Genomic DNA, 26190 nt, shown 5'->3' with positions numbered 1-26190 from the left:
ATGAGCAACCTGAAGCCGGACGGCGAGCACAGCACCAGCACGGGCACCGGCACGGGCTCGGGCTCCAGCGGCACTCTGGAGGAGGAGGTGGGTCTGCGGCCCCGGGACTTGTCGGGGTGAAGTGCACGCGGAGGTGGGCGGGGGAAAGGGCGCGCTGGGCCTCCCGCGCCGCGCGGGGCCGGTCTGGCAATCGCTCCGGGCGCCTTCCCGCCGCTGCCCCTCGGTCGGGGAGGAGCAGCCCGTGTCCGGCGGGCGGGGGCGCGCGGCCTGGACTGCCCCGCCGGGCGGGCATTGTCTCCCCGCCCTCCCGGGCTCGGGGCGGGCCGCGCGCCGGCCGCCGTCCGTGCGTCCCGTGGTGGGCGAGCGGCGCGGCGTCTGCCCCACGCCTGCTGCCCGCGCATCCCTCGTTCTCTACTCTCGGCCCGGCCCGCTACCCTCTTCCGAGGCGCTCCTCGGGTATGGCCGGGACTCCCGCCTCCGCGGGAAGGAACTAAGCGGGATTAGCACCGCGGGCGGGCGGCACCCTCGCTCCCTTGCACTTTCCACCCTGACCCCTCCCCGTGACCTTGGAGGCCCGGGCCAGCCGCCCGGCACCTTGGTTCACTGCAACTGAGCTGTAGTCACGGGGAGTGGACGGGCTTTCCTTGCAGCCCCAGAACCTGGGCTTTGGCAAAGAGGTCAGCGGGCAGTAATTAGAGTTGAGAAAGAGATGCCTAAAGATACTCCTTTCCCGGTTCTCCCTTCGGTTTTGCCCCGGCAGGCAATCCAGGACCCCAGAGCTGGCCTGGGTGGGATTCTGCAAGGAGTGGCGACATTATCTTGACCACCAGACATGTGCTAAAGAGGAGGGCGTGTGAGGCGGCTTCGTGGAATCAGCAGGAGCTGGGTGGTTAATGGGATGGCAAAAGGGGGGGGGGGGGGGGTATGGGGGGGGGGGGGGTGAGGTGGTGGATATAAGCCTTAGGACTCTGGGCGGCGAATGGAGACCAGGAGCTGGGCTGGCCCAGACAAAAACTGGTGTGGAAGGGGACAGGCTTTGCAGCTCTCTCCCAGGGCCTCTGGCCTGCTGTGTCACTCCAGGGCTAAGAGACCCTTCCTGCCGCGCCCTGGCAAGCCCTTGCCCAGGAAACCAAGGGTCAGTTATCCACCCTGAGCTCCCTTCCCCTTGGTTTGGGGGAGAAACCGCAGAGCCCCTGGGGGGGGGGGGCGCTGGTGTTGCTACCTCCCTCCAATGCAGTGGCCGTGCTGCCGGCTGGCCGTGCTATAGGTTTGGTGCAGAATGGCGGCAGTGGCCCAGTGCTGGGCTGGGCTCCTCACTGTGGGAGGGGTGGTGGGAGGGTCACACCACCAGCTCCCACTCTTAGTAATTCAGAGGCCTGCTGCTAGTCCGAGTCCACCAATGGCATGGCATCTTGAGAATCTAGGTCTAGATCTCACTTTTTGTGGGGGAATATATAACTCTTTGCACTGAAGGATGGCAAGGGAGGGCCTGACATTTGTCCGCCAGTGTTATGTGGGCTCCATTGCAGCGGGGAGGGGGGGGTGCTCCTGAAGGCCTTGTCCTCCTTGGACCTTGACATGCCAACAGGCCTGTGGCACGGATGGGAACCTTAACCCCACCCTAACTCTACCTGGTTGTTCAGAATCTCCTCTGAGAGTTGGGGGAAGGTGGCAGGGTTGCTGGGGTGTGGGGAATCTCTGCTTGACCTCCTGTGAGGCTGGGCAAAGACCCAGAAGGCCACTAATGCTAGATGGTTGACTTTAGCAGGGAGTTCACCCAAGAGGCTGGGCTGACCCTCAGACCTACCCCTTTGAAGTGGGAAAGGTGAACCTTGTGGCCAAGCTAAATTCTTAGAGAAAGCATTTGAAGTATCGGTCACTTTTTTCTAAGCACTTTTCTCTGAGAGAGAGGGCAGAATCCTCAAGAAGTGGAATCCCTGTGACTCCTCCTTGGGGGCAGAGGTGGGTTATAACACCATAGTGGTTCAGGGAGTCAGTGCACCTGGTGCTGATGGAGGGGCACGGGCCTGTGTTTAACAAAAGTCTAAAATTAAAGTTCTGGGAATCTCCTGGATCCCGGTGTCTGCTCTGGTCAAGTGCAAGGATGAGCCCCCTCCCCTCATTAGACTTCTGGGCTAAGAGCTCTTCTGCTGAGGTTCCTTCTTGAATTGGTGGCTTGAGCTGGAACTGAATTCCTTCCCTTTAGCTTAGATGCCCCCTGGGCAGTCATTTCTGCATCCCCCAGGAGCCACCATCCAGGGAATCTGTGTTAGCAGGGGTAGTTTACTCTCATGGCTGAGCCAGGCTGGCTCTCAGAGATTAGGTAAAGCAAGCCTAGAAAACCAAGGAATCCTCCTACTTGCCTACCAGAAGACCTCAATTCTTAAAGGTGTTAGGTTGCTGGAGAAAGGGGTGTGTTGTCACGGTTCCAGAAGGATACGGTTCTAGAAGGGGGTATCCGTGGGGCTGCTCCTTTGTATAGCCCTGACTTCCCCTGCTTGGCCACCCTGTGCCTGGGGCCTTCATCCCTATCACAGGCATTAGGTTCCTGTACTGGACCAGAGAGCAGGATTACAGGTGAAAGATCACAGACTAGAAGGTGAGAAGGAGGAGGGGATGGGATGTTAAATGCAAGGGTAGGTCAAATAAGGGGGTATCAGCAAGTGATGCAGTGGGGCCCCTGAGAAGGTAGAGATCAGCCCTCCCTGAGATGCTGGGTAGGAGGTTGTTAGGCCTGTGCCGGACAGAAAGCATTCCAGGAAGAGTGAATAGCAAATGGTAGAGGGAGAGGTGGATTCTGGAGCCACATGGCTACCAGGAGTTCGCTAGGCTGCAGCAGTCCTGGGGGCCACATTACGAAGAGGCCGAAATCACACAGGTTGGGGGGAAATTGGCATTTTTCTGCCACTTCAAAAGGAGATCTGTTAGAAGCTATGATACTGTTTGAAAGCTAAGGAGGGCAGCGATGAATTAAGGAGGGTGTCTGCAGGGGAAGAGCTGAGTGTCCCTTTCAGTCTAGAGGCTATGTCTTAACCCAGGTGGGGTTGGTACGGGGAGCTCCAGAAGGTAAGGCAATATTGCAGCACAGGGCAGGCTTGCCTCTGATGCTCCGGAGCCCCAGACCCAAGCATGCCTTACTGATTTGTAGGGCTGGCTAGAGAGTTACAGTATTTCTGGGGAGGGGTACATGTGGTTTGAAAACACTCTATTTTTTAAAAGGAGACTTTAATCTCATAATACAAGGTAAAGCTAAGTTACAGGAATTATTCACTGGGGGTGGGGGGGAATTATTCACTGGGGGTGGCAGAGCTGAAGGGAAGGTAGCATTTGGAATCCTGAGTGGATGGAGTTCAGGTTTCTAAGAGTTAAAGAAGTTTTTTTTCCAGCCTAATGGTAAACTATAGAAAGGCAGGCATTAATGGCAGCCAGAGAAGCTACAGCTTGACCTGAGGGTCTTGACCCCTTGCTGCCCTCCCACCCCCATCTGTGCTTGTCCGTTGCATCCAGTGTATCTGGGCCAACGTGGCTGCTTGCAGGCCTGGCACCACTGGGTCCATCATGTGTCCTCTAGAGGTCTCTGAGGAACCAGCCAAGTCCCTGGCAGGATGGGCCAGGGTTAGCACTCTAGATGAAGGTGAAGGAATTCGGGGGTCCAGCGTGTAACTCGGCCACTTCCCTTTTCTCTGCCATCAAAAATCTTTGACAGAATCTGGGACATCTTGTTGCTCTCTATCTGTAAGTGGTTTTGTTTTTTGTTTTTGTTTTTTAATATGAGGGAAGGGAGGCGTCTATTCTTCTGGGCACTTACCTGGAGACAGGGCCCAGGCAGATAGGTCCTGGCAGATTCTGTAGGCTGGGCCCCCTTCCTCCCTCGGGGTTGTTGTGGATGTGACTTCTCTGCTCAAATAACCTAATAGAGAGGCTGTCCTAATAATAGTAAGCCCATGCCCAGTATTCGTGCCAGGCATTTTTCTAAGTATCTCACCATTTTACCTCCTTGAACTTTCACAACAGCACTGTGAGTTGCTTAACGTTATTGTCATCACCATATTATGAATGAGGAATCTGAGACAGGTTAAATGACTTTCATGTAGGGGCACCTGGGTGGCTCAGTTGGTTGGGCGTCCACCTCAGGGTCGTGAGATTGAGCCCCACGTCAGCCTCCATGCTTGGCGTTCTCTCCTTCTCCCTCTGCCTTCACTCCCCACCCCCCCTGCCCACTTGCTCACACCTCCTCTCCCTCTCAAATAAATAAACAAAATCTTGGAAAACTTTCATGTAGCTAGTAAGTAGATAAGATGGGGTTTGAACCCAGAGTTTGCCCTTAACCACACACTGTACCTGCAGTTCTGTTTTACATTAGGGTTTTTGGTGAGGGCTGGGGTGGTGGGGAGAAAAGGTCTTGCAACAGTTTTTGAGGTCTGAGCTTTGGGTGGTGCTGCTCCAGGGTGGTTCCTGTTGGGCTGGGGCATCCGAAGACTGGGTGATGGGAGCTGGAAGCCCTCGGAGGAGGAGTATTTTATCATAGATATTGTTTAGGATTGCCATCACGGGGTGATAATACCAGACCGAGTCAGTTTTATTACTCAGTCTCTATAGGCAGTACATCCCCTTGTTGCCTGTACTGGGGCTTACTGCTTTCACTGCCCCCCCGCCCCTACCCACCACCCGCCTTGGTACCCTGCTGCTTTGGGCATCTTAACTAAGGAAATGGTACCCACTGTAAAGTGACTGCCTGTCATTTTGTGTGTGGGGGGGTCATTCTGTTGGGTCTCATCTCTTCCTTCCCTGCACATGGGCAGCCTGGCTAGCTTATCCCAGTAAGAACCAACTTCTAAATCCCATTCAGCATTTGGACATTCTGATTTCTTCTCATTCCTGTCTCCAGAGAGAGGGTGGTGAGTACTCGAAGTGGAGTCAAGACATGAAGTGTGGGATGCCTTGGTTTTTGCTCTCATGCTCTCCACCCATTTATCCCAGTGGGCCTCCAGACAGTCCTGAGAGGGCAAAGAGTCCATCCTACCTACCCTGAGGGCTGGGCTCCTGGTCCGTGGGCCCCAGACTCTGCTGAGCTGTTGGTTTTGGATAGCAGTGACGTCTGGTAACTTGTTAGTTTCTCTGCCATCCCTTGACCGTGGCTTCCTCAGAGGGGTCCTCGCACCCCTGGCAAAGCCATGAGGCAGTGGGGCAGAGCCCATCGCTGAACTTCAGAAACCGTGTTGCTGTGAGGCGGGAGCTATAGATACCCCACAAAGCTCTGTATTCTGGAACCCCATCTACTCCCTGCCCAGGGACAGCATGGCGTCCCTCTTTCTGCTGCTTCCCCTATTCTATCCTTGGATGGAAAAAATACGGTTACCTCTGAGATGTGCCAAGGCTGACCGAAGAGTCAGCCTTTCCTGAAGAGTCTGCTGGTGGATCCATCTGTGCTGGGGGCCTCTGGAGGATAGCAGGGGCAGGGGCTGTATGTAGTGGGAGGGTCTGTCTGGGCCTATCTGCCATGGCCTTTAGTCGTTTATGGCCCACTGAGCAGAGGCTCTTGGCTGTCACAAGTCATCATGGCCGCCTGTATAGTTCTGAACAGGCCTGGGACTCCCGGGAAGAAGGGGTAGGACCTGACCTGGACAAGGCCATGGGATGAGTGCCTGGAGTACCTGGCTCCCTTTTGTGTTTAGCCACCCTCTCCCTCCCCAAATGGGTCCTGGGCTTTTACTGGTGGAGGGGGTGTCAGGAGAGGTTACGGGAATAGGACCTGACCGTTTTTTGAGAACGTTTGTTGAAATGGAAGAACTTCTGCCTAGACTGGTCCTCATTCTTGATGTATGGTGGTGGCCATATCCAGGCACAGCTTGGGATGCTTGTGACCAGGGAGCTCCAAACCAGAATGCAGACCCTTGAAGCAGCTTCCATTCACAAACAGAGATCCCCTCCCAACAACAGGAGCATTATGTTAGGAAACATCTCTTACCAGGCTTCATCTGCTTCCTTCAGGTAGTGGGCAGGTGTGGTAGGCTCGGTGCTCTGTGTTCACAGTGGAATAACGTCAGGTGGTTAAGGGTGAGAGGTATTGGTTTCGGAGCTGGAGGAGGGCTATAAGGTTCCCCTAGGCTCACACTCTGATGCGTGGGTTGGTACGTGGCAGTGGTGACAGCTGCGACCCTTGCCAGGCACAGGAACGAGCAATAGATCTGTGTTGACGGACCACATGGCACCAGGAGGGACAGGGGAGGTGGACGGCACAGGAGGGAAGGAAGCCTTGCCCAGAAGGCCTCCCGGCTGGGGGCCCTGTGAGCCAGCCACCTGAGTCGCCTCTAAAAGACTTAGCCCCTGGCAGTGTCTGGAACCAAATGGAAAACAGTCCCCCGGCCATAGCACTGAGTCTGCACCATGCAGTTCATGCAGTTTGGTCTCCTTCCCTATAAATGAGGTGTAGGCTGTGCTCACAACATGCTTTTTGACCAAGTCTGTCCCTGAGATGTTGTGCCTTCTGTTCCTGGGGCTGGAAGTGGCCTGGAGCATGAGGTCAGAAGCCTTATTATTTAAAACTCTATTCATACCTAGCCCTGTCCCACCCTTTAGAGAACTTCTTACCACCCCAGCTTGGTTCCCCTGACCCCTATTCATACACAGTCTGGAAGTCTGGACTCTAGGACACATTGCAGGCTGTAGGGGAAGTGCCTCAGCTTGCCAGACGACTTGGATTTTACTGCTGGCTCTGCCCCTGGCTGTCCCAACACCTAATCCCTGAGCTCGTTCTTCATCTGTAAAATGGGCCAGTACCGCTGTGCCTGTTACATCAAGGGACCATCTGGCTCCTATGCCAGATGGTAGGTATGAAAGACCTGGAAACCACAGAGTGCTGCCCAGAGTGGGGCCTGAGAGCCAAACCCTGTGATTTGGGGCTGTAATTAGCAGGGGCAGGCAAAAGGCTGTAGAACACATCCAAAGCCTGGTGCTTCACACCAGGTCGGACTCACGGCATCGGACGTGCCCTGGGTGCAGGGAAGCTGGGCAGTGTCCTAGCTCGGGAGCTGAGCAGCCCAGAGCTCCTCCTCAGAGGGAGCATGGGAAGCACTGGGTTTCCGGGAGCCTGTGTCCCAATTCCCGTCCACTGTCTGGCTGTATCTGCTTGCTCTTTTTCCCTGTGTCCTTGTTCAGCCCTTATAAGTCCTGCATCTGCGGGCCATGTCACCACATTCCATCCACCTCTCGTCAAGTGGCCCCACTCAGAGGGACTTCTTTCCCTCCTCCCCCCCACCCCGGGGAGGGGTAAGAGCGACCTGCTGGTGCCAAGCCTCGGCCTGTGTGGGGGACTGTCCCGAGGTTTCTTTTTGGCAACCCCAACATTGCCCCAGCAGAGACCCCACCCGGACCCCCAGGGCCTGGCTGCTGACTTGCTGCTCTGTCACCCTCTCATTCTCTAGCCCCCTTTACACCACACTCTTGGCCTTTTTCTGGGCAGATGGGGAGTGCTTAAGCCCTGAGCAGCTGGAGGGCAATGCCAAAGCCTTCTCCTGAGACTCAGTCACCTTCTCCTGCTTCCTTGGTATCCTACAAGGTGGAGTGTGAAGGACCCTGAGGCTAGTACATCCTTCCTCTTGATAGTTGAAGCAGCAGAGGAAGGCCGCAAAGACACCTGCCTGGCTGGTGGCCAGGCTGGGGTACTACCCAGGCTCCCTGACAGTTGGTTTGAGGCTCTTTTCCTTCTGTTTCCGTGTCTGATCGGCAGGTGCTTGCTGAACAGGAAGCTGAGCTCCAGTCCTCCAGTGTCTTCATTCTCAATGGGGTTTCTTCCCCTTGGAGAAGCCAGAGCAGAGCTGGGTATGATGATGGCTGGTGCAGGCCTGGAAAGGACCTTTAGGGGGCGCCTGGGTGGCTCAGTCCGTTAAGTGACCGACTCTTGATTTCAGCTCAGGTCATGGTCTCAGGGTCGAGATCAAACCCCTCATCAGGCTCTGCGCTCAGTGCAGAGTCTGCTTGTCCCTCTCCGTCCCCCTGCTTGCTCTCGCTCACTCTCTTTCAAATAAATAAATACATAAATATCTTTTTAAAAAGACAAAGAAAGGACCTTTAGTATATTTTTTTTTTTAAGATTTTATTTATTGGGGCGCCTGGGTGGCTCAGTCATTAAGCGTCTGCCTTCGGCTCAGGTCATGATCCCAGGGTCCTGGGATCGAGCCCCGCATCAGGCTCCCTGCTCCGCGGGAAGCCTGCTTCTCCCTCTCCTATTACCCCTGCCTGTGTTCTCTCTCTCACTGTGTCTCTCTCTGTCAAATGAATAAATAAAACCTTTAAAAAAATAAAAAAAAAATTTACTTATTTATTTGAGAGAGAGAGTGCGCAGGGGGAGAGTGAAAGAGACAAGCAGACTGCACTGAGTGTGGAGCCCGATGCGGGGCTCGATCCCAGGACCCTAAGATCATGACCTGAGCCGAAGGCAGACACTTAACGGACTGAGCCACCCAGGTGCCCCAGGACCTTTAGTATCTTTGTATCAGGAAAGCCATAATCTGGACGTAGTGCAGGCTGCATGTCATAAACTCCCAGGGTCTGGCCGGTGGGGGTGGCGGTGGTGGGTGGGGTGGCCTGGGCTTCCGTTTGGACTCGGGGCGTCTGGGGCCACATATGCCTAGCTGCCCTCTCTGAGGCATGTGTGTGGCCCTGTTCCGGCCCCTGCCTGCAAGTCAGCAGGGCACAAGGCTGTTCCCACTTCGTGCTGGGAATCAGCAGTCTGTCTATCTGTCTTCCTTTGACTTTCCTGGAATTAATTCTGTTAAGGACTAACCATGGGATCATCCAGTAGAACACACCCCCCACTCCCCCACCCCCCGCCCCAAATCAACTGTCTGCGAGGAGCTGTTTCTGCCTTCTTAGAGGCTAAAGGCCACTTGTTTTCAGGTTGCCCAAGGCTGACTTGACTGGGGGCTGAGTAAGTTGGTGTGTGAGATTGAGGTCTGCGAAGGAGCGTTGACTCACAGGCACCTGGGGACACAGGGGCTGCTTCTTGACGTGCTGGTGATCAGGAGCAACTCACTGGACCCCTGGGCCTTGGTTCCCTCATCTAAAAATAAGGTTTCTTCCAGCTCAAATATTCTGCATTTCAGTTGCTTCAGAGGGCTGGGAGTCAGGGAAGGATGTGGGAGGGGCTTCTGAGAGGCTTGTTTTTCCCTTTTTGGACTTCCCTCCTCCCCCCCACTCCCTTCCCTAAGTGGTGTTTTCCATCCAGATGACACCATAGCTCACACTAAGCTGCGAGTAGGTAGGGATTCAGAGCAAGCCCATCACTTGAGTAGTTTGATGGAATGGACAGTTGGAATAGTTTTTCCTTTCCAGATTGAATTCCAGCTTCCAGAGATGCTACAGGACTGCTGCAAAGAATCCATTTTCAAATGTCATTTTTATCTCTTCGGTAGGATGTATCTATTGCCCAAAGTCAGGTTTCCCCGGGTGTGTCCTTCTCGTGTCCCAGCCCTGTGAGGAGGGGATTTGCCTGGAAGGCAGGAGTCTGTCTCCTAGGGCAGAGTGTTCCTGGTGGACCCCAGGGGTTTATTTCTGGGTGGGGTGGGGAAGAGGTCAGGGGTGGCCCTGATGTTTTCCTACCTCAGCATCCTTTGTGGAGAAAGGTCTGTCCTCTGGGTGGTTGGTCCTTGGAGATTACAAGGCTGGGGTTTAAAGGAAGGCAGTGGCTGTCCTTCAGAGTTAAAGGCTAAGAGGGTTTGATATCCATGAGCATTCCACTGATTTTGAAAGCGGTGTTTACCCTTTCTGTCTCATAATAAAAGCTGGGACTTAACGGAGCTTGTCCTCTCAGCCACAGTACCCTGCTGTGGCCCTTAACTGCAAAGTTGAACATTTAATGCTCGGTGTGAAGGGAGTCTTGCATCGAAAAGGTTGGGGCGAGTTGGAGCTACAGGGCCCTGAGTGTGTTGTCCTCTTTATTGGAGGAGGGTCCCCATTGACTGCTGCCCCCGTCCTGTGCCACGTGGAAGCTTTGCTCGGCTGTTTTCCTCTGTAGAGAACACCCATCCCCTCCTTATCCCCCAACAGCCCCCTTCCCTCAACTTCTATATGGCCTCCATGAGAGCTGGGTCCTCTGTGTGCCCTGGGGGGAGGAGGGAGACCTCTGAGCAGCCACTGTCCAGAGGGCTGGCCTGGGTTGGGGGCACTGAATGACAGGTCTGCCTGGGGGAGTGTCCAGGACCAAGAGAGATGTCCACCTGGACTGATAGAGGAGGAGTCCTGCCTAGTGGCCTTTCCCACGGAGGTCTGGACTTGTTCTAAGGCTAATGCCTTGTGCGTCACTATCCCCTTGCTCCTGAAGCCTTTTGTTTGATTTCACTTTTTCTGAACATCTGTAAACAAATGTCAGTTTGTCTGAAGGAAGAACATCAGACACACAGATATAAATGAGGTGGTCAGAGTCCCTTCTTCCTGCTTCTCTTTAGAATGTAGTCTTCCTCGTGCTGGGGAGGGCCACAGGGGGCCACAGAGGGAGAGAGACCTTCAGTATGAGGCCTGAAGGAAATAGCCAGGGACTCCAGGGAGTCTGTCATGTTGGGGTTAGAAAGTGGGCTGAAGGGCGCCTGGGTGGCTCAGTCATTAAGCGTCTGCCTTCGGCTCAGGTCATGATCCCGGGGTCCTGGGATCGAGCCCTGCATCGGGCTCTCTGCTCCCTGCTCCGCGGGAAGCCTGTTTCTCCCTCTCCCTCTGCTTGTGATCCTGCTCTCACTGTGTCTCTCTCTGTCAAATAAATAAAATCTTAAAAAAAAAAAAAAAAAAGAAAGTGGGCTGAGAGGCTCCTTCTAGGGGACATTCCCTCCACAGGGGCCTCAAGAATAATCCTGGGGATGAGGGAGGCCGCTCAGAGATGCTCTTTTCTGCCCCTCGCCTGGAGCAGTGGGAGCGAGCTCACAGGCCTTCTGTGGAGGAGGTGAGGGCTCTTTCCCCCCAGCACTGTAGGGTCCATAGTGAGGAGCTAGACAACCTCAGGAAGTCTGACGTCCAGTGATAGCCTGTGGCATGGACTTAAATGAGACTGGACCTCCTCGACCCTTTGCTCCCAGGAACTCAGGGGAAGGTCAGGTAGCAGGACTTGCCTAAGGGAAGACCAGCCTCAGGAGCCCCCAAAGCCTCCTGGATGGGGGACACAGTTGTGCTAAAGGCCATTTGGTTCCCCTAGGCAGGCCTGGGGCTGGCTGGGACCTCCAGCAAGGTCAAGTCTGCTCCTGACCATTATGAAGGCTGCATAGCCATGTCTGCAGTGTCCTTTATGGGCACACCTCTGTGGCCAAGTTCCTTGTCCATGTCAACATGGTAATTCTAGCAGGTTCCACTGGAAGAGCTGTTCCTCAACATGTTTCTTCTTTCACTGACTTCTAAAGATTCTCCATACTTTCTCTGGTTCTCCCCTAATACTCTCCCTACCCTGTTCAAACTTACCTTCCAACTGGACTGAGGATGTGGCTGTGGTCCAGCACCGTCCACCGGTACTTGCCATAAAGATGACCATCTTAGAAGGACTGTTGTTGCCTTCGACGTTTCAGGACAGGGGAGATAATCTTTTGTTGTCTGGATACTTCTGGAGAAAGGGTGAGTGTATGGAAGGAGAAGGGCCCAGGCAACAAGGTTGGTGCCTTCTAGTAGCCTGGGATTGTGTGAACTACCCCTTCTGTTTTCTTCAAATACTTAAAAACGTTTTTGTGTTGAATCCTGTACTGAACACAGAGTAGGCAGGACATGGGTGCTTTGGTTAATCTTTCTAGCTTGGCATCACCCTGCAGTTGGTGCCTGAATCCTTGTCTGTACCCAGCCTCTTTCCTGAATGTTGCACCCTATTGCCAGGAGGCTGGCGTCAGCGGTGGCATGGAAGGGGAGGGGTATCCAGTGCGAGTCTGGGACACAGGACTAGGAGGCAAGGCCTTGGAGAAGTCACTGTATGTCTCTGTCCCTGCCGTCCCCTAAAGGATCTGACTGTGCTCTCAGCTTGCTCTGTCACCTTCCTATCCTGAGCCTCGGTTCCCTCATCTGCAGAGTGAGAGTGTTGAACTAGCTGGTCTCCATGGTGCCTTCCACCTTGGCCATTCCCTCCCTAGGGAAGAGGAACACTAAAGAATCCAGTGACTACTTATGGTTGACTCACCTGCATTCCCAGCTCCAGACTGACTTGGACCCAATCCAGGCTCACTGGGCAACTTTATAAATAAATGGCTCATGGTACCTGATAGGGGAGGTTTTTGTGTAGGTCAATGCTGTGATTACAGGAGCCCTAAGTGAACCAGCATTTCATTGAGCCTCTCCTATGTGCTGGGCGTAGAGGAAAGTGAGCTCTTCATCCTGGAGGTAGATAGTATCTGTGTTGTACAGACGAAGGAACTGAGATCTGGAGAGATGAAACCGCTTCCCCGAGCCAGGCATAAAGCTGGGATGCAGACTCTGCTGTAACCAACGAGAGCCTGCTCTCTCCCCCATGTATCATGTCACTGTGCCCTGCTGGGCCACATCTGTGCCTGATGGGAGTCTTTCATTTAAACGGACTGAGGTGCACAGAAATGGGGTGGGAGGGGTGCGTAGTTCAAATGCGGAGGCCTGACTCTAGGCGCGGTTGAGGGATAGGAAAGTTTTGAGCCTTGGCTCCTGTCTCTGGGCTTTTATAGAGTCCAGGTGGAGGGGGTAAGTTTAGACTGTGGGAACAATAGAAGGCAGGGCGTCCTGGCCACATAAGACTTCAGAGGAAGGAAGGGGGAATGAGGAAACAGAGGGACCCGAAAGATGAGTGCCCTTCAGTTAGGGAATGAGGAAGGGGTGCGCTGAGGGGCAGCAGGAGCAGCTGCCTTGAGACAAGCCTGTGGGGGCGCTTGTCGGGGGGGGGGGGCGGGCAGGACCGGATAGAGTTGGAAGCGGGAGGGGGATTGGTCTCTGCAGCCTCTTGTCCTCTCCACATGTAGCTGAGCAGCCGGCTAGGCTTACGCTTCCTTCCACCTGTGGTTCCTTCTTGCTCTGCCCCCATCACCCCAGCATCCTAAACAAGCGCCTGGGGGAAGGGGCTGCCTACCGAACTGACACAGGCAGCTCTTTCCCCACCCATGGGGCTAACGAGGCCACCTCCGTGCCACTCCCTCTGTCCCCACAGCAAGATGGATTCCTGGTGGCACAGATGGCTAAGTCAGGGTGCCTGGGTCTTACCCAGCTTGGCTCCCTTGTGAGCTAAGCTGCATGAGCCCTTTCTGGGCCTCAGTTTCCCTATCTGCACAAGGGGATAGGCAGAGGGCACATCATCTGCCGGCGAGACTAAGATCAAGTAAGGACCAAGGAGAGTATTCAGGTTAAGCTTCCTGTGACCTGGCGGATGGGGACCCACCACCTGATCCATAACTGCCTGACCTCAGCTTGTTTCCTGAGACAGGACGGTAGCCAGATGGTAGCATTTTGGACACTGTAGAACCTAAAGGATGGAAACGGGAGAAGGGTCGTCTGGCCCAGAGGGAAGGCTGGAAACAAGGATCCGAGCTGGGAATGAGGGAAAGCTCCCCCATACTCACCCTCAACCCCACCCCCAGCCCAAGCAGGAAATTTTGTGCTGAGAACTTGCTATTTAAGGGGGCCTCTGGGGAGGTCTGGCCAGAAAGGAGCCATTTGAGGAAGGGTTTAAAATTAGCCTGGGTGAAATGGGTGGCCCCTGGGGAGAACTGAGGCAGAGGTTTCTGTGGGGCCGCTCTGGCTCCGTGTCTTGGACCAAAACCACATCCCTGGGAGGAGGGAGTAGTACTGATCCAGGTCCATCCAGCACGGCCCTGGCTGGGCTTGCACACTTTCAGTCCATCTTTGGGGAGTGGGCTGGGTGCCCAAGTCCTGGCACCCAAAAGCAGCCTGGACGAGTAGTCAGAAGACCTGGGTTTTGAGTCCCAGGTCTTCTGCCTTTTAAGAACAAACCGTGTGACCTGAGCATATCACTTCTGTTTGAGGGCTTACATGTAAATTAAAGGCCCTCTAATCAAAGGGCGGAGGGGTGTAGAGGACCGTTGTTCTTTGGAGTCCAGGAGCTGGGTTCACTCTGCCAGGAGCTTGGGCTGTCCAGTTCTTCCCAGGTTCCTCTGGAAACAGGGCCATGCCGGAGAGCTGCATACACAGGGAAGTGAAATGTGCAGAATCCTCACCCCGTGCCTGGAAGCAGAGGCGTGTCTGGGGAGGGAGAGGCATGGCCAGAGGGGGAAGATGCATCCTGAGTTGCGAGGGATTCTGCCTGGTATGCTTCTTGGTAAAAACCTATGCGAGAGAAGAAGTTTGTCCTCACCCATTCTTTATCAGCCGTGGGCTGGGAGCCATTCTTGGTGGGGGCGGGGTTGGTGACACTGGTTACCAGCAGCTGTCAGGGCTGGTTTCCTTTGCCATTCCTGGCTCTGTTGTTGAGGTCTGGGTATTCATTGGGGGTGTGTCTGTCTGTCTGTCTGTGTGCCTGCCTGCCTGCATTGGGTGTAACTTTGCCTGGGTGCTCAGGTTCTTGATTCAAGCCATTGGAAGGGCTGTTGCCTGGGTTCAGGAGGCCGTCACTGGAGCATGGGGGAAATTCTTTGGTGCCTCTGGAGAAGGGTATGTGGCCACTGTAGGGCATCTAAATGCTGTCAGGAATGGCCGCATGGGGGGTGGGGGTGGCTGAGGCACGTGAGCTTTCTCTTATACCGGCAGGGATGAGTTGGGAAGACTTATGCTTGGCTTGATGGTATGAGATGCAAATTTTTTTTTAAGAGTTTTTTTTTTAAGATTTCATTTATTTAATCATGAGAGAGAGAGAGGCAGAGGGAGAAGCAGGCCCCCCAAGAAGCAGGGAGCCTGATGCAGGACTCAATCCCAGGACCCTGAGACCATGACCTGAGCCGAAGGCAGACGCTTAACCAACTGAGCCACCCCAGGTGCCCTGAGATGCAACTTTTTGAAATCAGGAGTCGAGTATATAGGGAAGCTCTATTCATTTGGGTTTTTCATGCCTCAGCCACAGTTTTAATATATATTTTTAATGGACCTAAACAATGGAAAATCCTCCCTCCCCATTCTAATTATTGGCCGATCTGGCCTTGCTACTTGAGCGTCTGGTACCAGCAACATGTCACCAACAGTGGTGCCGTCGAGTGCCTGCCAGCCCTCTCAGGGACCTCACCCCTGGTTCAGGAGGTCAGGTTTGGTCAGAGTCACAGGATGGACACCTGGTGTCTAGATCTGGCTCTATCACTAACTTGTAACCATGTTGAGGGCAAGTTTCGTAACTTACAGCACCATCTGCCTCACTTGAAGCTGGTAAGATCCTACTCATTCTTGAAAACCCAGCGTAACTTTCCCTCTCTGACCCCTTAGCCAGGTCCCTTATTCAGTAAATGTTTAATACAGCCCCATGCTAAGAACGGGGCATTGGGGCAAGAATACAACATAGTCCCTGCCATTGAAGAACCTCCATCTAGTGTAGGAAGCACTAGGAGATGGATGTGAGCATGCCAGGCCCTCCGTTGAAATCACTACAGGGTGTAGCGTGACCTAAGACTTAGGATCCGTTTACAGCCTTGCGTCTTCTCCAGACCAGGCAGAGCCTCTCAACCAGGGGTCCGTTGGTATTTTCTGAAAACTGTATACATTTTGACTTGTCTAATGTTGGGGGTAAGATACCCTAGCTTTCCTGAAGTCTCAGGGATCCTTGATCTGTGTGCTTACCACATCGGGCTCTCTCCTCCGGGCGCTGTTGGGTCTGTGTACAGAGGTGCTCAGGAGGTGCTTGTTGAATCACCTGTGGGACGAACGCAGAGAAAGCAAAGTGTACAGAAAGGGCTTTGAAAAGTGAAATGCTGTGAAACTCCCGAGTATTCGTTTGTCTCGGCCTCCAAAGGAAGCCCAGGATATTCGGAATTCCTCCTTCCCCTCTGGAAGGATTCCAGTTCCTTCCTGAAGGAAGAGCCATTATCCCTGTCTACTGTGGTCTCTGTCCCCAGGTCCGGACACTGTTCGTCAGTGGCCTCCCTGTGGACATTAAACCCAGAGAACTCTACCTGCTCTTCCGGCCGTTCAAGGTGAGTCTGGACCCAGCCACCCGTGGGCAGAGCCTAGGCCGGAGCAGAAGCAGCAGGAATGACTCTGACCTGGATAGGGCAGCAGGAAAGACAAAGGGCAGCGTATCAGAAACGGTGATCGCAGACCTGGCTTCCTGTCGTGGTTCTGCTCATTCACGTGTTGCTCTCCGCCGATTGCTTAGCCCTTTCTGAGCCTCTCTTTCCTCATCTGTAAAGTGGAAACAAGAGAGAATCTGAGTTGACTTGGCCATATAAGGAATCTTTGTGATTCAGTGTAGACTTTTCAGTTTAAGTTTTGAGAAAACTTTACAAGGTAGGGTCTGTCCTTCCAGCTGACAAGTTAGCGGAGCAAGCGGGAATTTATGCATGAAATGATGAATGCTGCCGCATGATGCCCGCCCCGCGTGCTAGACCATGTGATAGGGAACACAAGGGCAGAGGGCGCACATCAGTGGTGGAGGTCAGGGTGGTGGATGTTGGGGGAGGGTGGGAGAGTGTGAGAATGATGCTGCTGGGAGCTGGAGGAGGGGGACTAGGATAGTGCAACAAAGGCTTCTGACCTTCCCCGTGATGACCACCTCTCTCTGCAGGGCTATGAAGGGTCCCTGATCAAGCTCACATCGAGACAGGTAATTTCTCTCCAAAGTTTTTTTTCCTCCCAGCCCAGACTGACTGCTAAACTTGGACCTGAGCCTGCTGCCTTTTTCCTCATCTTGAGGCATCTGGCAGCTGAGACCTGCTCCCTCTCATCCCGTTTCTGTGCTGGGCTGGTGTAAGAGGGGCCTCCACAGCTCCCCTGTCCTTACCAGTCAGCTCCTGGGACTCCCCCTCTGGCTTTTGAGAAGCCACAGTTTGGCCCCAGGGCTGAAGAGCACAGATGTGGTGGCTGTGGTCTGGCTCCTGATGGCCCTGTGGGGGCCATTTGGGGTCTGGAGTGAACTTGCCGGAATGAAGTTGGAGAAGTTTTCAACCTGTTGCCCCTTGATTGAACCTGGAGCCTTCTCATGTCCTTGATACATTGGTATCCCCTTTCTTGTTGGGGAAAACACTGGAACTTTCTCTTAATTACCTGCATGCATTTATTTTTATTTTTATTTTTTTGCTTAAAGATTTTATTTGACAGAGAGAGAGACAGCCAGAGAGAGAACACAAGCAGGGGGAGTGGGAGAGGGAGAAGCAGGTTCCTGCGGAGCAGGGAGCCCGATGCGGGGCTTGATCCCAGGACCCCGGGATCGTGACCTGAGCCGAAGGCAGACGCTTAACCATCTGAGCCGCCCAGGCGCCCCGACCTGCATGCATTAAAAAAAAAAAAGATTTACCGAGAGGGTCATGTTTAACGTGGTGAGAGAAAGCTCCGTTGATACCCTTTCCCGCAATTGGAACCTGGATGGGAGACTTCTGGTGCCTGAGAAACTTCTCCTGTTGCAGCTAAACATAGGGAGGATATAGGCAAGAAGCTGTTTTTTGTTTTATTTTTGAGGGGAAGGTGGAATGTTGGGAGACATGCAAGGGTGTTCTCTCCTTTCCCTTCCAGCCTGTTGGTTTTGTGATCTTTGACAGCCGAGCAGGAGCAGAAGCGGCCAAGAATGCGCTGAACGTGAGTAGACAAGGTTTTCCCCGACCCACAGACCTCGAGGCAACGAGTATTCCTGTCCTGCCTCCTGCAAACCTTGCCCCCCTCCATGCCCCCCCAAGAAAGGGCCTGCAGATGTGCCTGATTTCCCAGCCATTCCGAGGCCAGGTCCCTGGCTCTGCTGTCTGGGTCAAATGCCACTACTCACAAGGTCCAAGCAGTCCGTCCTCTGTCTTGTCCCCTGCATGGGTGAGGCTTTTAGGCAAGGTCATTTTTTTGTTTTTGTTTTTTTCAGATTTATTTATTTGAGAGCGAGCACAAGCAGGGGGAGGGCCAGAGGGAGAGGAGACAAGCAGATTCCCTGCAGAGCAGGGAGCCCAACTCAGGGCTTGGTCCCAGGACGCTGAGATCACAACCTGAGCCGAAATCAAGAGTCATTCGCTCAACTGACTGTGCCACGCAGGTGCCCCCTAGGCGAGCTCTTTTCTGGGGCCCTCTGTACCCATTGCAGTGGACAGTCTGGGTCCTACAAAGTCTTTTCCTTCCTTTCCTTCCCTTTTCTTGTAGGGTATTCGCTTTGATCCTGAGAACCCGCAGACCCTGAGGCTAGAGTTTGCCAAAGCCAACACCAAGATGGCCAAGAACAAGCTAATGGCTACACCGAATCCCACCAACGCTCACCCTGCCCTAGGAGCACACTTCATCGCACGGGACCCCTGTGAGTGCTGCTCAGAGCTGTCGTCTGTTGTCTGCTGTCCTTTTACTTGGCCCAAGCTGGGGACCTGGGCAGAGTTGCATACGGAGGGAAGACATCAAGATTGTCATTGAGGGAATCAGTCCTTGCCAGGAGGCTTCTTCTGTCCACAGCCACCTCTCTCTAGGGTTCCTTCCAGCCCTGCAGCCTTTGCTGGACTGCAGACGGACTGAGCTCCTGAGCTGTCCGTATCACCCAGCTCCCCTGAAGCCTTCTCTGAGTTCTCTTGGTTGAGACGGGCAGGGGCCCATCCGAGGGCTTCTTGAAGCAGAGAGAATGCTCACCATGCCAGGTCAAGTTAACAGGGCTTGTTTCCCTGGTCTTGGGGTCCTTGAGGGAAGTCTGGCCTCAGCAGGGAGCTTACGCTTCAACCATTGTGATAGGTCCCCTTCTCTGTTTGGAATGGGGTAGTGGAAGGGGAGACCCGTGCTCTGACAGTGGGGACTGTTGTCTCCCGTTGCAGATGACCTTATGGGGGCTGCTCTGATCCCCGCGTCCCCAGAGGCCTGGGCCCCCTACCCTCTGTACACCACAGAGCTGACCCCAGCCATCTCACCTGCTGCATTCACCTACCCAGCTGCCGCCGCTGCCCTCCACGCTCAGGTAAGCCCCTCTGGGGGAGAGGTGGGTAGGGGATGAAGGAGGCTCTAAGTTGGCCAGACTTTGTTCCTGGGTGGCCAGTGGGCCACTCATGCCTCCAGAGCTGCAGCAGGACTGCTGTCTTCCATGACCTTATCTTGAGGGTTTGGGCTCAGACAGAGGGAGGGAGAGGATTAGCCACGTGGAGGATCGGCGGCGGCCGAGTGGGAGTGCTGAGAGAGACCCAGTGTGGTCCCACCAGCCCCTGAACACCTGCGGGCGGGCACCACGCTGCGTTCTGCCCGTGCCGACAGAGCCCCGATTGCGGTCCCAACCGGAGTGTGGCCTCTGGAGCCGGGCCCCCTGCCTCTGCCTCTCCAGTCTTTATAAACCTCAGAAAGCTCTTAAAGGTTTCTGTGTCTTGCCTTTTTTACTGCCTGGAAGGATGAGAACCGTACTCTGTGCCTCAGGGTTGTTGTGGGAATTAGGCATTAACAGCACGTGAAGTGTTGGCACGCAGCGGGCGCATCCTGGGGGCTCCGTGTGTGCGCTGGTTCTCGCGAAGCCCGGACGCTCTGCGGTGAGCCTGCGCCGGGGCGGGAAGGAGGGAGCGATCCCTTCTCGGGGGGACGGCTGGGGAGGGCCCCAGGCTCTGCGGGGCTTTGTGCTTGCCGAGTGCCGTGGCAGGTGCCCGAGGGGCCGGCGAGCCGTGGTCCGTTCAGGCCTCCCTGAGGCCGTGACAGGACACGCAGCAGGGCGTCCGGACTGGGAGCCACCAGCAGCACAGGGAGGCTGAGGCGCGACGGCAAGCCCGCTCTGGCCTGGGATCAGTAGACCGAGCAAGAGCTGAGGCTGGGGAAGGGCGACGGGGCCAGGCCCGCCCTGCTGTGGATGGAGGGGGCCCGGCCAGGACAGTGGGGCAGGAGGAGGAACAGGACGTGCGAAGCCAGGAAGGGGAGAGTTCACAGGAACCAGAAGCTGAGGTGGGAGAGGTTGGGTGCGCTGCCCGAGGGAGGGCTGAGTGCATGTCTGTCTCCGAGCCTCTGAAGGGCTTAGTGACTTCTGGGTCCACCCAGTCCCAAGGTGGAAGGCACAGACTGCCCCCCGCTACTACCCTCGCAGGCGGTTTCCTTCAGCGGGGGAGTTCTCCTTGGCCACGGCCACGTTAGATCGTACTGAGGGCAGTGTGGTTAGACTTGGCGCTTGGAAAATTGACCAGGGGATAGGAAGGTGGTAAAGATCCTTCACTAAAGGGAAATGTTGGGGTATTTACCACAGACCAGGTTCTGCGGTGAGCCTGGAAGACAGTGCTTGTCCTCTGTGACCTGGCAGCGTGTGGAAGGCTGGCAGGAGAGCTCCTGGCCAAGCAGGGACTTTCACTGCAGCAGCCCTGCGAGGCCTTGCTGGTCTCCTTGCCTCCGATCCCAGCTTTGCCACCATTTAGCTACCTGGTCTTTCTCAAGTGACTTCACCTCAGGGCGTCCGTGTGTGTCCTCATCTGTGAAATGAGAGGGCAAGACCCGATCAGGTGGAGTGGTCCTACCCCATCTGCTCTGAGATGCTTGGCCATGACAATGGTGGGCAGAGGTTGGGAGCCAGAGACGGTACGTCAGGTTCGTAAGGAGAGGCGCGTCTGCCCTTTCTTTGGGTGGCTCCCCAGCTGGCTGGGAGGGGCACGTGACGACCTGTCCTTAAACTCCATACTGCAGGGCTCTCTGCCCTCCGGTTGCCTTCCTTTCCAGCTTCTTCCCGCCCTATCCGTGCCCAGGGGCTGTCCCAACTCCAGTCCGGCTGCCTCAGTCCAAATCCTGGCTCTTTCAACACCTGTGTGACCTTGGGCAAGTTACTTAACCTCTCTGTGTCTCCATTTCTTTGGAATGGTGATAATCCTACCTACTTTATCAGTGTTTGTTTTTCCGCATGTTAGTATAGAGGGAGAGCTAGAGAAGTGCCAGTTATCATAGTTACTGTTTATTATCATTATTGTCTAGTGCCCCCTGGGTCCTCCCTGAGGGCTGGAGCAGCCTGATTGGGTCTCACTTCCTGTCTCTGGCCTCCCTGGGAAGGGAATAAAGGCCACTTCAAAGGATAATGGCATTTTTTCAGGAGGAAGGCTAACAACAAGAGATTGGACCAGGTAGTAACTAGTTCTGTCCCTGCTACTCGACTTCTCTGGACGTCCATCTCCACAGCAGTAAACCACCCTGTCTGGACCAGATGCACTCGTAAGCAGGAGAGTACGTTTTCCAGCGTTTTCACCTTCCAAGAGCTCCCTCCTTGTCCCCTGACAGTGTTGCTGAGAAGCGGAGGCTGAAAATCCTCAATGAGGAAAGTGGACGCTGTTGATCCTGAGGGCATTATTCTGACCCCAGAGGAACAACAGAACTGACTTTCTGTGCTTGTAGGCAGGGAGGTGACTTGGAGAGAAGGTAGTAGCAAAGGGGGATGAAAAGCAGTCCTTCCTTGCTCTATGCCAGCATGCACACCCCAACTGCGTGCCCTCTGCCACTAGCCCAGCCTCGGCTGAGGCATCCGTGTGTGGCCACAGGGCCCAGACCTGCAGGAAGGGGCTTGGGGATGGCTCAGTCCCACTCTGTCTTGGCATAAGGCCATCTTGTTCGACCTCCTGGTTCTCTTCGTAGAATCTTCTTTAAGAGGGTGAGGCATCCAAGAGGTATGGGTGGCGGGGGCACACTCGGGTCTGGCACATGCCTAAAAGCAGGGGTTCTCTGTGTCCCCTTGCATCCCAGGGTCCTCCCAGACTGCGCTTCATTTTCTACGTCTACCTGAGGATGTGGGGGTCTCTGACCGTGGCTCTTATGCTGGCTCACCGCTTACTGGTGACTTTAATGTTACATGAACTCCCTTGCCTCTATCTTCTGATCTGTATAATGGGCATGATAAGGTTCTCTTTTCCCTTTGCTTATTATCCTGCTCCCCCGAAAATGGCTACTTTGAGTCCTTAGGCTTGGTAGGTGGTTGGGTGCATGTGTGTAAGATCCATAGATGTGGATCTTTTTTCAATCTTTTTAAAGCTTAAGTATTAGGCCCTTGTTTCCCGTCAGTAAATGTAGATCTACCTTCCGGCTGCCTGGCAAACCCACTGTTGTGTAAGAGTGTCCAGCTCCCTATCGATGGTACATTAGGTTGTTCACGCAGTTTTCTGTGCTGATAGGGCCGTGCGGCAGTGGACGCCCTTGTCCACCCTTTGCGCCTATCCTGCTGGTTTTCCTTATCGTAAACCCCTACAACTATGACAAGGTCAAAGTGTAGACATGCCAACCCAAGTGTTCCTTTAATTGACTTTCTGATGAGTGAGGCGCCCATACTTCTTGGCTGTTCCTGTTTCTTCTCATGTGGATTGATTCCTCTGTCCACCTATCTTCTCAGTCCATCCCAAACTCTGAGAGACGACTGAATATTCATGTCCCCCCTTTGTTTGATGCCCCTCCTGGAACTGGGTCATTCTAGATGCCCACGGGCCTGTCCCTGTGAGGTGGCTTCTCAGGACCTGCAGAATTCCTGTGAACAACTGGAGGCCCTGGGAGCGGGCCGAGCACTCACTGCCTGACGTGCTGGCCCTGATTGCTACGCCTTACAGGGCTCTTGTTCTGAGCGGGAGCAGGAAGGGACAGTGCTTCTCTAGAGCCCTGACTGCCAGCCTATCCCAGGTGTCTGAGGAAGTGAAAGGCAGCCCCTCAAGTATGTTCTGTCCACCTGGATGGCACATCGGTCCCAAGCTCAGAAATGGGGGCTTTCTTCTACTTCCTCCCCAAGGAGGTGGTGGCTCATCTCAGGCTGGGGGGAGACTGCTGCTTTGGAGGCCGAGTCGCGGCACCTAGTGGGGAGAGTGGGGGACCCCATGAAGCAGGCTTGCCGATGGAGCCCCTTATGCAGCTGCGGGAAGCCTCAGCTTCCCCCGTCGAGAGAGAGAGAGCGAAAGAGAGAGAGAGTCAGAGGCCTTCGAGTCCTTCCCATGCTAACCGACATTCGCCCCTTGTCCAGCCCTGCGAGACGCCCAGCCTGGCCGGATGTCCTTGCCTAACGGGGGGGTTTCCCGAGCTGGACTGGGTCACAGGTTTGGCTGGTAGCCACTGTGCTGGTTTCCTCCGTGTCCCTCTCTTGTGGGATGAGCTCCATGTCCAGCCACCCTTCCAGCTGAGAGCGCATCCCACAGCTCAGCCAAGGGGAGGAGAGGCGTCCTCCCCCTCGACTGTCAGCCGAGAGGGGAGGGAACTGCTTCCAGATGTTGTGGAGGCAGGAGAGAAGATAGTGGCCTCTGAGGCTGGACAGCTCAGAGGCCAGAAGAGGCACTTGACCCTTTTCTGTGCAGTATGGCACTTACTGAGGGTGGTTCGAGCGGCCCGGGGTCAGCCGTGTCCTGGTGAGAGCAGTGCCACATCCTCGGAGCCCAGGGAAGATTCTGGTATTGGTCAGGTGGCCTAGGACCTGCTCCTGCTATATGCCAAGTGTCCTGCATTTTAGGGTGACCAGCCTCTGACTTGCTGCTGAGCGTGTGGTGGCCAGAGTCCTGGGGTGTATGAAACACCTGTAATTTGAAGGAGACATGGCAGTTTTCAGGAAGCTCCCACCAGCCCCCAGATGACCTGGCATTGCTCGCTATCTTCTTGCTTAGAGGTGGGGATTCCAGGCAGCCAAGTGGGAAACTGAGTCCACTGCTGCAGTGTCGAGGGGGTGGTCTGTGTGGCCAGCTGGTATTTGTTTTCTACGCTGGCTCTTGCATGCCGTCCCTTCCTTTTCCTGAGGGGACCCCGGGCCCCCCTCTCTGGGCACTCTGCCCGTTGCCCCTGACTTGTCTGTGGTGCCATGTTCCACCACCACTCCGAGGCAGCCGCGGGGCAGGCATGCTGTCTGTAACTGGGGCAGGTGGCCTCCCTGTGGTCTTGGCGTGGCACCCAGCATAGCTCACCACCCAGACGACGGGCCCATGGGGAGGCTGTACCTAGAAAGGGAGGGCAGGTCACTTCCTGACCCGTCTCTGGGAATCCTGCTCTGGGGTTACTGGTCCGTAGGGCCTGGGGGTTGAAGTAGCTGCCGGGCCCCCACTGGAGGGCTCAGCTGGCGGGTTACAAATCTCTAAGACTTGGGAGGCTGATAATGGGGGGAGCAGCAGGGTGGAAAGGGATGTAGGCATCTGCTGGGTCTCAGCCCTGGCTTCCTTGGAGAATCCTACAAGGACAGCACCAACGTCTGGGAGTCGTACCCCTTGGAGACCACGGCAGCTTTGTTCCTAAGATGTCTGTACGTTGTGTCTCCCCTAATCCTTACGGACACCCATGAGGAGCAGCCTAGTCATCTCTGTCCTATACGTGGATGAGGGCCCTGAGACAGAAAGAAGCCAAGCAAAACTCTACTAGGTTCATTCTCCCAACATCAGGCATTCTGCACTCTCCCAGTTCAGGGGGAGGGGCGGATCGCTGGCCCGGTGCCCCCACTGCCGAGACTCCACCTGGTACAAGCCGGCACGTTACCATCGGGCTGAGTGGAGTATCGAACCCCTCCGTAAGGCTTCTCTCACTTGAACCTCGACCCTGTGGAGGAGGCGGGTCAGGTGGTGCTCTCCCATTTTCAGGATGAAGAAACCGATGCCTAGAGGTGAGTAACTGGCCCGGCGTCTTACCCGTCAGTGACAGAAGCAGGACTCCCGCAGGGACGCTGGCGGCTCCCCGGCCAAGAGAAGGGACTGCACAGCTAGCTCCTGACGTTGGCTTCTCTTGCAGGTGCGCTGGTACCCTTCTTCTGATACCACCCAGCAAGGATGGAAATATCGTCAGTTCTGTTAGCTCTTCAGTAAGTGCTGGCCCAGAGGCCCAGGAGGAAAAGTGTGCGAGAGCCTGGCTTCCTGCGGGGGCCACGGTTCCTCCCTCTGCCTGAGCCCGGCAGCTCACTGGTGCTAGGCTTCCACCTGAGCTTGCGCACTAGGCACTCTGGCTGGGTTCTCCCCTTCTCCTCCCACCAGCACCCCCTGCCAGCCATCTTGCAGCCTGTCACAAGGGCCAGGCCTGGGTTCAGCTCCAGTGCCACCCCTCTGCTCACGGCCACCTCTCTCCCCTCCCTCCAGGTCTTGTCACCGCAGCTTGAAGCCCCTGCCCCGCTGGGGAGGAAGCCGCTCTGAGCTTCCACTGCCCCCAGGCGGCCTGTGGAGAGCTGCTGCTTCCTTCCAAAGACTGTGAATTTTAAGCCTGACTCAGTGGACTGCTTCCTGTTTCCTTTCTCCTCTCCCTCAGCCCTGTCCTTCCCCAAAGCCCCCTCGCCAAGGCCTCCCGGGAGGACTGGGGGGGGGGGGGTGGCTTCTTGCTGGGATACCCAGACCCAGCCCCGAGGTCTCACTGGGACTGAGCAAGGCCTGACCTCTGGTCCAGACTTGCTTCCATAGCTCCACCTCAGAGAAATGAGGCATTTAATTTTGCATGTTTTCTGGCATGAATTAAGACACTTCAACTTGTGTATATGTGAGTGTACAGTTTGTTCTCACATTGTGTCACCATAGCAACAGGTCCTGGCCACCAATGGTTCATCATTCCCGGTCCCTCTCTCCACACCCTCCCCTACAGCCCCCTGCTTCAGTGAGGACCGAGCCCCGCAGCTCGCTCCGCCCCGCACCCGGGGCCCCCCACCACCCCCACGCGCTTCCAGGCCAAACAGCAACGACCACCTGACAGAGGTAGTGTTTTCTTTTTCATTTCAAATCCGGGCCCTCTGCTTCCTCCTCCTAGCGGGGCCAACAACTGCTAAGAAAATCCTTTCTCTGCCCGGTTTGCTTACCTCTCCACAGTGCACCCCACCCCTGCCCATGCTCCTCATTCTTTCCGAACTTCGAAACCAACCAAAAAGTGAAAGTATTTTTGTACCCTGTGTAACAAAATATTTATGCATCATAAAGGATTTTTCGTGTGTGTGTGCAATTAATTATTAAAGAGACCTTGTTCGCCTTGTCAGATAAGTTTAATGTTTAGTTTGAGGCATGAAGAAGAAAAGGGTTTCCATTCTCCAGCAATAAGCCTTTGTGTCAGGCATTTGTTTCAGAAAAATGAAGGGAAAAAAAAATTGTGCAATTTTTTTGTTGTTTTGTGAGCACATCCGTGCTTTGCCTTTGGCCGCAGCTGTGGCTGTCTTGACGTTTTCAGACTTGGGAGACGAGGTGGCTGTTGTAATTGCTGAGCCTGTGAGAATGTGAAGCTGGATAAGATATGAAATGCAAAATAAAAAGTCAT

General features: G+C 54.9%; 1 protein-coding gene across 1 annotated transcript; it reads left to right on the top strand.

Annotated features, from left to right (window-relative positions):
• On the top strand, window positions 1-26190 carry RBPMS2 (RNA binding protein, mRNA processing factor 2). Its single transcript, XM_032417689.1, has 8 exons — window positions 1-87; window positions 15972-16049; window positions 16640-16678; window positions 17584-17646; window positions 18190-18340; window positions 18840-18979; window positions 24697-24766; window positions 25038-26190. Exons 1-7 carry the CDS (start codon window positions 1-3, stop codon window positions 24757-24759), a joined length of 621 nt encoding a protein of 206 aa, XP_032273580.1. The 3' UTR covers window positions 24760-24766; window positions 25038-26190.

This window comes from Phoca vitulina, unplaced genomic scaffold (assembly GCF_004348235.1).
Source record: "Phoca vitulina isolate PV1807 unplaced genomic scaffold, GSC_HSeal_1.0 scaffold20, whole genome shotgun sequence".
NCBI classification, from domain to species: domain Eukaryota; kingdom Metazoa; phylum Chordata; class Mammalia; order Carnivora; family Phocidae; genus Phoca; species Phoca vitulina.
This window is presented reverse-complemented; position numbering and strand designations above follow the sequence as displayed.